Source organism: Eptatretus burgeri, chromosome 5 (genome assembly GCF_056783735.1).
Source record: "Eptatretus burgeri isolate ZD-2024b chromosome 5, Ebu_testis_v1, whole genome shotgun sequence".
Taxonomy (NCBI): Eukaryota; Metazoa; Chordata; class Myxini; order Myxiniformes; family Myxinidae; genus Eptatretus; species Eptatretus burgeri.
The window spans coordinates 45,906,015-45,916,873 of record NC_140965.1 but is presented as its reverse complement, the minus strand read 5'-3'; the positions used below and the strand labels follow the sequence as shown (position 1 = coordinate 45,916,873).

Genomic DNA, 10,859 nt, shown 5'->3' with positions numbered 1-10,859 from the left:
AAGCTGTGAACAAGACTTTTCTCACATACATGTTCATTTTCAACATAGTCCATAAAAATATCACATTGAAACTTAGCCAATGGATCATCTATTGTGCATCGTCTCAGTGACTGCAAACTGCAATGACACCTTTCATGTCAACAATGCGAGGCCTTGTGTGTGTTTCCTCTTTTCCTCTCTCCACCCCCACCCTCTCCGTCTCCAGAGCATTGGTGCCATTGAAGTAGCTTCCTGAGCAAGAGTTATGTTTGTGTGGTTTGCCATTGCCTTCCCAGCAGAAGTTATGGCCGGAATTTGGAATTTGTTTCAGAGGCCAGAGAATACTCGCCTACTCTTCACGAAGGACACCATGAGATATTTAACGTCCACCGACTAATGTTGGCAGATGGGACACACGTTTAATGTCCATCCGAGGGCGGCATACATATTGATGAATCGCCCTCCCTGTGAAACACTGGGAAGACGATTTATAGCTGAGTCAGGATTCAATCCCAAGCTAGAAAGCTAAGAGGCGAGTGTACATCCCTTAAGGGCCAAGGCCATCCTGCCAGCCCTCTTATGCGCTTACATCATCCTTAATCCTCAATGTATGATACTCTTTACAGAGTTGGTGCTGCTGAAGGACCCTTAGCCAGGGTTATGCCAGGTGGTTTGTCATTGCTTTCCCAATCTTATCTGTCAAAAAAGTCAATAAAGCACTTGGCTAAAACTAACAAAATAATTATGCCAACAGTCAGCATGTGACGTGGTTGTGGCAAAAAAATACTTGCTTGTAAAAACCACCCTTTCAATAATTGGGTATGGATAAGAATTTTGAATCTATAACAGATAATATTGAAGTTGTCAAAACATCAAGTGACCTTTGCATTGCCATATGGAATGAGTGTGACATTCATGATATCTTCAACCAGAAGCCAGGTGGGAAACAGCTGGTAGGCCATGAACATGCGGCAGTCTGGACACAAAGACTCAACATACAGATCCACGTTGACTTTCTTCACCTCCTGTACTCGAGCTGCCCGCTCACAGCAGATTTTCGCCTAGGAAACAATGAGGGGAAGAAAATCCCTGATTCAAGGGGTATCATCTCAATGTTTATCAATACTAGCGGAGTACCCGCCCTACGGGCGATCTTGCTCCAAGCATGCAACACCTTGTTCTGATGAATACCTTTATTTGGGTGGTGTATGGGCAACTGAAAGTTCTGTATAGGCAAACAAAACACAAAAAACCCCGGGTTATTTACAAGAAGCAAAAACATACCTACTGCTTACAATTCAAAACACCTCACTTCACTGGAAAACTTGGGGATAGGATTATTGCACTGTGAATGGTGGAGACTTGGAATACGAGGGAAAACCTGGAAGTGGCGCCACACGATACACATTTACATGGAGAATTTCCTTTCCTCCCCCCTCCCACCAAGACAACCGGCAAAGATAAAAACACCCCGACATATTAATTGGGCTCACGTTGATCCTATGTAGCAAGTCTGGATGTAATCGGCACAAAACTGTAGGAGTAGCGTGACAAACAAACAAACACACAAACACAGGTCCATGAATTATACTAAGGATAAGGGAAGAAGGGGGGAAGTGTTTTGTGAATTCAACATTCCACCTTTATTTACTTTCAACATTGTTCTGAACAAATGGGTGGAGGAACAATGCAGGAATGATAGGCTGAATGGCCTTCGCATGCACTAAAGTTCCCTGTGTAATGTTGTTAAGAACAGGAAGAAATGGGGAGGGGAGGGCACAGAGTTGGGGGTGCATGGAGTTGGAAGAGGGAGATGGAGATGTTGAGAAAAGGGGTGGGGGGGTTGTATCCGAGAGGGATTGAGGACTTGATGTTGGGAGGGGGGTTGAGTACTTGAGGTTTGGGGCAGTTTAGGACTTGAAGAAGAAAGGGGGAGAGGATCACAGAGTTTGGGTTTGGTGATAGGGGGGGGGTGCAGAGAGAGGACAGAGTTGGGAGGGGGGTTGAGGACTTGGGATTGTGTGTGTGGGGAGGGGGAGGGTTGGGAACCTGAAGTCACATTTTACATTTTGCCAAATTCCTATGGGTCCCCAGATAGTCCAGTTTAGGTCCTCTAGGTATTTTGGGTCCTCAGGGTCTTTTGGATCCCCTGGGTCTTTGGGTCCTCGGGGTCATTTGGATCCTCAGGGTCTTTTGAGTGCATAGCGTTCTTCATCGTGTTAGTAATGAGCAATCATAAAACACATGCTTCATGCTTTAATAGATGAGCTGAAAATCAAGATGGTGACAACCTGGATCCATTATGCCTGGTGTTGGCTTAATGGTTAGGGTGGTGGGCTTAGGATGCTGGGATCCTGAGTTCAAATCCCACTTAGCTGTTGAAGTAATACCAGGTGGGGTTGACTGCCTGTCATCCTTCTGAGGTCGGCAAAATGAGTGCCAGCTTGCTGGTAACGTATGCTGTGTCGGAGTGGTAACCCGTCCAGGATTGTGCCCACTAGCCAAGGAGACTGCTTAGGCAGCACCAACGCTCTGCATAGAGTATGGTTCCAATGGATGGATGGATGGATCCATTGCAAAAAGTTGACCATTACTTGCTGAATTGGGAGTCGAAATTTCCAACCAAATACTTAACTGCTGGCTGCATGGAAAGTGAGATAACGGAGGAGTGAACAGCAAATGATTATGAAATTTCTGGACAATGGCAAACGTTGCTTCTCAAGGATATTCACATTAAAGTGCATGTTAGGAGGTATGAATCTTTTGAGGACCAACACTATTCATATTGTTCACCAGATTTAATGAAAGGTCCCCTGACATGCCAAAATACATAAATTTCATTTATATATGTTCGAGAGGAGTTTTTCATCGTGATTTCAGATCTGACAATGTTTTTTCACAAAACCCATTCTGCAAAATGTAAAATTAAAAAAACAAACCTCTTCAGGAATGCCCCCAAAAATTCTCCTGAAAGGGGCGTAACCCACAACACGTCACGTACAGTATGTCAAAGGCTGCACGTAAATTACTCGGGTTGGTGGTCTACGTGATTCTATTGGCTTTCTGTGTGTTTCCACATTTGATTGGTCGACTCAATGGCTTCGTTCATTTCTGCTTTAAAAAAATCGAACATTTGGTTTTGAATAATGGATGACATGGACTTTGATTTGTCTGGTAGCGACAGTGAGGCCTAAGTCACATTTGCTCTACGGCGAGGATACGGCGGCCGTACGCCCTCTGAATTGACAGAAACGTGCGGCAGCCACAGAGTTTCTGCGGTGGCCCTATGTCGTTTGGCTCTATTTTACAGGTCGTAAGGTTGCCGTGGAATTATAACACGGAGTTATAACTTTTTTCATTTCTACGTTCGCCGTAGCAATTCGACAAGCCGAAAAAAAAAAACTGGTAAAAAAAAAAAATTAACCCATTCGTTACCGTCCATCTGGCCGCACGTTCGCCTTAGGGCCCCCCTGCAGTCGCCTTGCGGGCAGCTTGCGTCTGCCTTGAAAATTCTATGGCCGCCGCAGGAACGCTCTAAGGTCACCGTGCGACATCAAATCAAAGACCGCATGGCAACCCCACGTTTTCGGTCTCCACAATTTATAAATACGCCGTGCGGCTCCCCGAAAAAATAAAAACATATGTGACTGCTTCATTGTGTGATCGTGGAAATACTGCGGCCGCCGTATAATTGCTAGTGGCCATAGATTTTGGAGACCCCACGGCCGCCGTGGCAAATGTGATTTAGGCCTAAATACGCCGTGCGGCTCCCCGAAAAATATATACATATGTGACTGCTACATTGTGTGACCGTGGAAATACTGCGGCCGCCATATAATTGCTCGTGGCCGTAGATTTTGGAGACCCCATGGCCACCGTGGCAAATGTGACCTAGGCCTGAGTGTGAGAGAAATGAAGGATTTTGGTCTGAATCACATGGAGAATTGTCGGATAACATAGTCGCGAGAGGTGAAGTTCAGGCAGCTGGAAATGAAATACGGCCTTAGCAGTTCGAGCTCGAAGCAGGACAAGCAGAGAAAAATGGCTGAAATTTCCGGCATTCATGATGATCGGGAGGACATCGAAGGAAGACTCGGAAATAACAACTGGTTAGACTAAATCCTATTCGTAATTCAATAATGTAAATTCGACTTGCATACTGCTCGATATCAGAAATATTTTAGTGACGTGACGTGAACAGCGCAGCGCAGCGGACATGTTGCTCCACGGCGAATGAATCGCAAGCAAGGCCAGCCCATGTCATCGGCCGTATCTCTCCGCGCATAAAACGAAGCAACCTCGCTGTCCGGATACGATGAAAACTTGTGTGCAGAACACACCTTGCGATACAATTGTCTCGAGTCGTCCGATAAATCTGACGTTCTGTTGCATTTTTATTTATTTTATTCCTACTGTCGTCATGTAGCGCCAGTAGAAAACAATGAAGAAAAGAGAATAATCAAATAAAGCTACAGCATGTCAGATTTATCGAACTAGTCTAGACTCGAGAGTTGACAAGTAACTTGGATTAGCATGCACACAATGTATAAGTCAATGCGTAAGAGTCCCGAGGCTATGAGGCCGTGTAATAGGACAGATAAATTTGTCTTTCATAGTTGTGCCAACATATTTTTCCCTTTTCTTTTATTAAAGCATTTTGGCTAAATGCTAATGAACAGCAAGCCAATGGAAGCAGTACCTTCACTTTAGAATAAACCCATGTATGTCGAGTGCAGCCATACCTGGCTTGCATGTATGTGGAATCGTACCTATCCCAGCAGGCTGGTTTCAACGAACAATTCAATAAGCTACAAAATGTGGGTGCAGGTTTTTCACATTGTTTGATTTTAAAATTATCTCATTGCACCTTGAAATGATGCAATATTAATGGTTAGTATTTTACTTGTATGTCCCTGTAAGTTTCTTTTTTTAATGGAAAGGTTCAACAGTCAAATTTTATGTTTTGTGTACATGGTATAGCCCTTTATTGTGCATACATGTATTGGATTTGTATACGATTACGACAAGGTAGTAAAGGGATAAATAATTGCCTCGTGATTGTTGTGCATACACGGCTCAGAAGCATAATTTCTTGTCTCTTTGTGTGAGGAATGAGGGGTTGGGATGAATAGAGGGATGAATAGAGCCCGTGATCAAAGTCACTGTCTTCAAAGTGGGCGCTGCAAATGACGCTTGTGTCACTGGGCCTTTCCAGTTTCCCCTCGTCAACTTCACTTTAGATGTCCATATTCTCCGACGATTATCATCTTTCGGGAATACATGAAGGCTTACACCGTCTTTGCTGGTATTGCTGCATCCTGCTACGATACATCTTGCAGGCATTTTTGAAAGTACGGCTAAAACTATTTAAAACTTTCGCGAAACAATCACTGGAATTAAGACGATCACAGAGATTGCACTAACATGTGCAAAATGCATTTGTACGTACTTTATAAGGTCCGCGACATCTCGACTCTCGAGTCAATCCACTCTGTGCGAGTTTCTGTATGTGACGTCACGCTGAGATTCGCTGAAGTCCATTTTTTTAGAGGCGGGGCATAGCACGTTGTGAAAGGCTCCAGAAATGATCGAAATATTGGTCTAATTATCCCATTTTTGATTAAAAAAAAAAACATGGGTGATTTCCTCTCTAGGAAGGTCAAGTTAATTTATAAATAAGTTTATTTTTCATGTCAGGGGACCTTTAAGTAAAAGATGATAATTGTGTGTCAACTTTCATTATTTTGCTCAAAATGTTATCCGCACCTCACTTCCCACATCAGTTAACAAATGCTTTTCAGCTTTCAGGTGATAAAATCCATTGTTTATCTTTTCTGCCAATGCAGACCGTGACTATATTTCAGGAAGATTAATATTCCATTGTATTAAGAATGATGAAGAACATGTCTCGAGTCCGTGTGCATCGGAAAATAACGACGACAAATTGTCTCACCAAAATAAAAATGAAAAGCTGAAATGTCTTGCACAAAAAAGTATTCAACCCCCTGAGCTGTTACTTAGGAGAAACGCCTTTGGCGGTGATTACAGCTTCGATCTTCTTGGATATGTCTGTATCAGCTTTGCACATAGATCTGGATTTGGGGATTTTCTCCCATTCTTCTTTGCAGGTTTTGTTAAGCTTTGTCAAGTTGGATGGGGAGTGTCAGTGAACAGCAATCTTCAAGTTTTTCCACAGATTCTCAATGGGATTCAAGTCTGGGCTTTGGCTGTGCTACTCAAGGACTTTCATCCCCATAGCATGATGTTGCCACCACCATGCTTTACGATAGAGACGGTGTTCAATGGATGATGAGCTGTGCTCGGTATCCGCCAGACGTAACGCTTTGCATTCAGGCCAAAGAGTTCAAGTTCCATCTCATCAGAACACAGAATCTTTGGCCTCCTGCTCTCAGAGTCTCTTGCATGCCTTTTTGCAAGCTCCATGAATTCTGTCATGTGCCTTTTTCTCAGGAATGGCTTCTGCCTGGCAATTTTCCCATGAAACCTAGATTTGTGAAGTGCTGTGGAGATTGTTGTCCTTCTGTCAGGTTCTCCCATCTCAGCCAAGGAACTCTGTAGTTCTGTCAGAGTGCTCATTGGATTCTTGGTCACCTCCCTGATCAAGGTCCTCCTTGCCCGGTTGCTCAGTTTGGTCGGACGGCCAGCTCTAGAAAGAGTCTGGGTAGTTCCATATTATTTCCATTTCCTAAAAATGAAGCTCACTGTGCTTTTCGGAACTTTCAACAATCCAGAAATTGTTTTATACCCTTCCCCAGATCCCCCTCGATGGGATTCAAGTGCCTCCTCACAATTGCCTCCCATGCCTCCTCACAATTATATGTCAGAGTTCTCCGGACAGTTCCTTGGACTTCATGAGACAGATTGGACTGCTCTGATATGCACTGTCAACTGTGGGACCTGATATAGAAAGGTGTGTTTCTTTCTAGATCGTATGCAATCAATTGAATTGGCTACAGGTGGAGTGGTGGGCTCCAAACAAGTTGTGGAGACATCTCCTGGATGATCAAAGAAAATCGGATGCAACCGAGCTCAATTTGGAGTGTCATAACAACGGGGTTCAATACTTATTGACACAAGACATTTCAGCTTTTCATTTTAATTTAATTTGTAAAAATTTCGAAAAACATGTTTTCACTTTGTCATTACGGGGTATTTTGTGTAGATTGGTGATAAAAAAAATCTTTACATTTAATCAATTTAAAATTAATGCTGTAACACAACAAAATGTGACAAAAGTAGAGGGATGTGAATACTTTCTGAAGGTTTCGATGAATATTCAACAAGCTCACATGAGATCAAGCAAAAGTCGAGGTTAAAAATTTGGGCCATCCTAAAGCGATGGTTAAAGTTAGTATGTGTGTGATACACTGGCAATGGTCAAAGGGAAAACAACATTAAAATCTACAACAAGGCAGAACAATAAAAGGAAAGACTAGAATGGCACTCAGTAGAGCGCATACCTCCACCAGGTTGAACAGTTTACATTTTGTATCCGACTGATGGGCTGGATCCGGACCCGAACCAAAATGGAATTGGCTCGTTCTTGCCACCGAACCAACTCATCCTCAAAGTTTTGTCATAACTCGTCCACAAGTTTTTTGAAATATCATGTTATATCGTTTATGGTCCTATCTCTCAATGCTTAAGAATCACTTCAATAATTTTTTTTTAATTCTTGTATCGAGATCTGGATCTCGACCAAAATGTAATCAATTCGACCTTGTCACAGACCCAGCCTGTCCACTAAGTTTTGTCAAAAACGTTTTGAACTATCCTGCTCACAAACAGACAGACAGACAGACAGACACACAAGGAGGGGTGAAAGAAAACACAACCTCCGTCCACCTTAGGTGGTGGACATAAGTAATTAATAAGGAATAAAGGAAGCAGCAAAGCAAAATCCTCCAATTGCTTCCGCTGTAGCCCAGTACGTACCGAGCACGTTTTCGTACGCTGCACCCTCCTGCATTCGTAGTTCGCTCGCGAAGTTGCATTCTTCTTAATGCTCACGGTGTGTACGGAATAGAGGCACAGTACGAGAAGAGCGCTCACAACGAGCCGGGAGCTCGACATATTGTGAAACAGCATTGCACGACTGTCAGAAGAGAACAGGGAAACTCACACCGAGCGAAACAAGGAAGTTGCAGTTGTTGGTGGTGTTGTTGTTGGTGGTGTTGTTGGTGGTGTTGTTGGTGGTGGTGTTGTTGTTGGTGTTGTTCTTCTTAGTGAAAAAAGATTGACAGTTTTGCTTCGAGGACTTGTGGTCGTGGTATTTGTGAAATAAATCATGTTTGCTTTTCGGTAGGTAATACCTGATATAACTCAATATATCCGTAGTTTGCTCCGCTTTCTCGTACTGCTTGGGATATGACTGGGATGGCTTCCCCTGGCGGCGGCCCCTGGAGTGACCACTGACCACACAAGTAGATGAAACAGCTTTTCGAGAGACTCACTCATTTAATCGTTTTCTCACCTTCGCAAGAAGATCAATTAATATCTCACCCATTGAAAGCAAAAGTCAAGAAACTGATTTGATAGCAAAATCATCGTTTCTTTATTGGCTTTTCTGGGGGGGGGGGTCCATTGTCCCACTGGATTTATGGTCCTAGATCATGGATGTGATCTTAATAAAAGTTGGGGGTGGGGTGAGACATGAAGCATTTCATACTTTAATTGTTCCATCTACTTTTCATCCCAATTGTTCAAGATCTACAAACATACAAACAGTCCCTCCCCTCTCCACATGCACAGTGGCACTTGAAGCACTCTCGATGGCTTTTGCTACTGAACATTTGGGACCATTTATCATTCGGTCCATTCATAAAGCTTGCATACCGACAGATAGTCAGCAATGTGTACAAGCTTTTGAAAAGCTATGCGGAGGAGAGACCTCGGCTCATCCCCGTGTCTCAACCTTTTTGGCGACGGTGAGCCGTTGCCACTCATCAATCCACCACCTTGCAGGCTTCGCAAACGTACCCTCAGATATATCTCCAGTAGGAACTCCCTTGATTGTGTCGTGTGTTTTTCATGAAATCGCGTGCATTTTAGCTTGTTCTCAGCAAAACAATACAATTTATGCAGGAAATCTTATTCATATGCCTGGTGTTGGCTTAATTGTTAGGGTGGTGGGTTTGGGATCCAAGTGGTCCTGAGTTCAAATCCCGCTTCATGTTGAATTAATACCAGGTGGGGTTGACTCAGCTTGTCATGCTTCTGAAGTTGGCAAAATGAGTGCCAGCTTGCTGGGATGATTGAGCCATTCGAGTATACTGTGTCAGAGTGGCGACCCGTCCAGGTTTGTGAACAATAGCCCAGGCAGCACGGATGCTCTGTACGGAGTATGGTCCCAATGGAATGGAACCTTATTCGTGCAAAAATGGTCTTGTTTGCCTAAAACAAGTATTTTTAACACAATAGCTTGTTCTGACTGGTTTTTTTTTTTTGCTCCAAATCACTTCTGGAATGCAGAAATGCATGTTTTCCATCACATCGTGTGTAGTTCAGTCTGTTCTCGGCAAACAATGCATTTTGCACAAGAAATCTTATTCGCGCAAAACGGTCCAATTCGCCTAAAACAAGCCTTTTTAACACAATTCGATCGAACTCGGTGTAAGATCTTTTCAAGCTTCTGGGTCTCCGGTTCCGGGTTTGGAGCGACGAGAGGTCTCCTTAGGGGCTCTCTGCTGACGTTCTCAAAGTTAAGTTTCCGGTCGTTATCTGTCCCGTTTTAACTGTTTAATTTTCTCACCTACATGTTACTGTGTGTTCCTAGTTCGGTTTTGTTTCAAAAATCGTGCTATTTTGTGAGTATTTTTGTCGACGTTCTTACTGGGTGTTCGAGGCCTAGGCTTGAGGCCTACCGGGTTCCACTCGGTGTTCGATCGTTTTTTTTGTTTGTTTTTTTGTTTTTTCTCCCCATTACCTTCAATTTCTATCCTCCCCATTACGTTCAATTTTCATCCTCCCCACTTTCCTAACATCCCCCATTCTCCCAACTAATCTCTTTCTTATCTCAAAAAAAAAAAATACCCAACAACAACAACAAGAACACGTTGACCTTCTCCCGATTCTGCTTCTTCTTCTTCTTCCTCTGATCTTCCTCCTCGTCTTCTTCCTCGATTTTTCTTCAACACTTCCATGACCTAATCTGTTGAAAACTATCTCAAACAATAATATTAACAACAAAAACGATCTTATAATGCTTCATCTTCCTCTCTCACACATGTGGTACTCTTTACTGTTTCACAATGCACGACTCTTCTGCTATTTTAACAGACTGCTCTCATTTCAAGCTCTCCTTCATTCCTTGCCTAAAAAATCCAACTATTACAGCGCTTCTTCTCTCCATTCTCTGAATTCGCCTTCATTGCATCCATCAAGAATTGTGTTAAATCGCATCTCTGACCTAAAACTTTTAAAAACCACAGTTTGCTATGAATGTTCGCTTTCCATCACCCATTCTTTTTTTCCAACTTCAGTTCCAACTCACCCCCCTCACCCCTCACTCTCACTCCCAAAGCAACCATCCCACTCTTCTCCCTCCAAGCCTCCCTCTCACCTCTCTCAAAAATTCCCCCCTCACCTTTCTCCCACCTTTCATCCCCCTCACTCATCCTTCTCAAAGTTGCCCTGCCCTCTCATCCACCAAGCTGCCTCCCTCCACTGCCCTCTCACCTCCATCTCTTCACTCCACCTCCTCAAATCCTCAACTGCCTTCTTCCTTGTCTCTTGTCCCCCCTCTCTTCCAGCACCACAGAACCTTTTCTCCTCCTCATTCGGCCCCTCCCCTAGCTATTCTGCAATACCCCACACTCTTTCAACAACCCTCCTTACTTCCCCCCCTCGTCCCTTGTCCT

At 43.6% G+C, this 10,859-nt stretch overlaps 1 protein-coding gene across 2 annotated transcripts in view; it reads right to left on the bottom strand.

The window, feature by feature from the left end:
- LOC147026357 (gamma-interferon-inducible lysosomal thiol reductase-like) overlaps positions 1-8,198 on the bottom strand; it is a 73,922-nt gene extending 65,724 nt beyond the window's left edge. For both annotated transcript variants that reach the window (XM_085881692.1, XM_085881693.1), the window contains exons 1-2: positions 7,936-8,198; positions 861-1,040 (exon numbers count right to left, since the gene is read on the bottom strand). In XM_085881692.1, coding sequence (XP_085737818.1) covers positions 861-1,040; positions 7,936-8,088 — 333 coding nt within the window. In that variant the 5' untranslated portion in view covers positions 8,089-8,198. The remainder of the gene's footprint in view (positions 1-860; positions 1,041-7,935) is intronic.
- Positions 8,199-10,859: the final 2,661 nt, after the last annotated feature.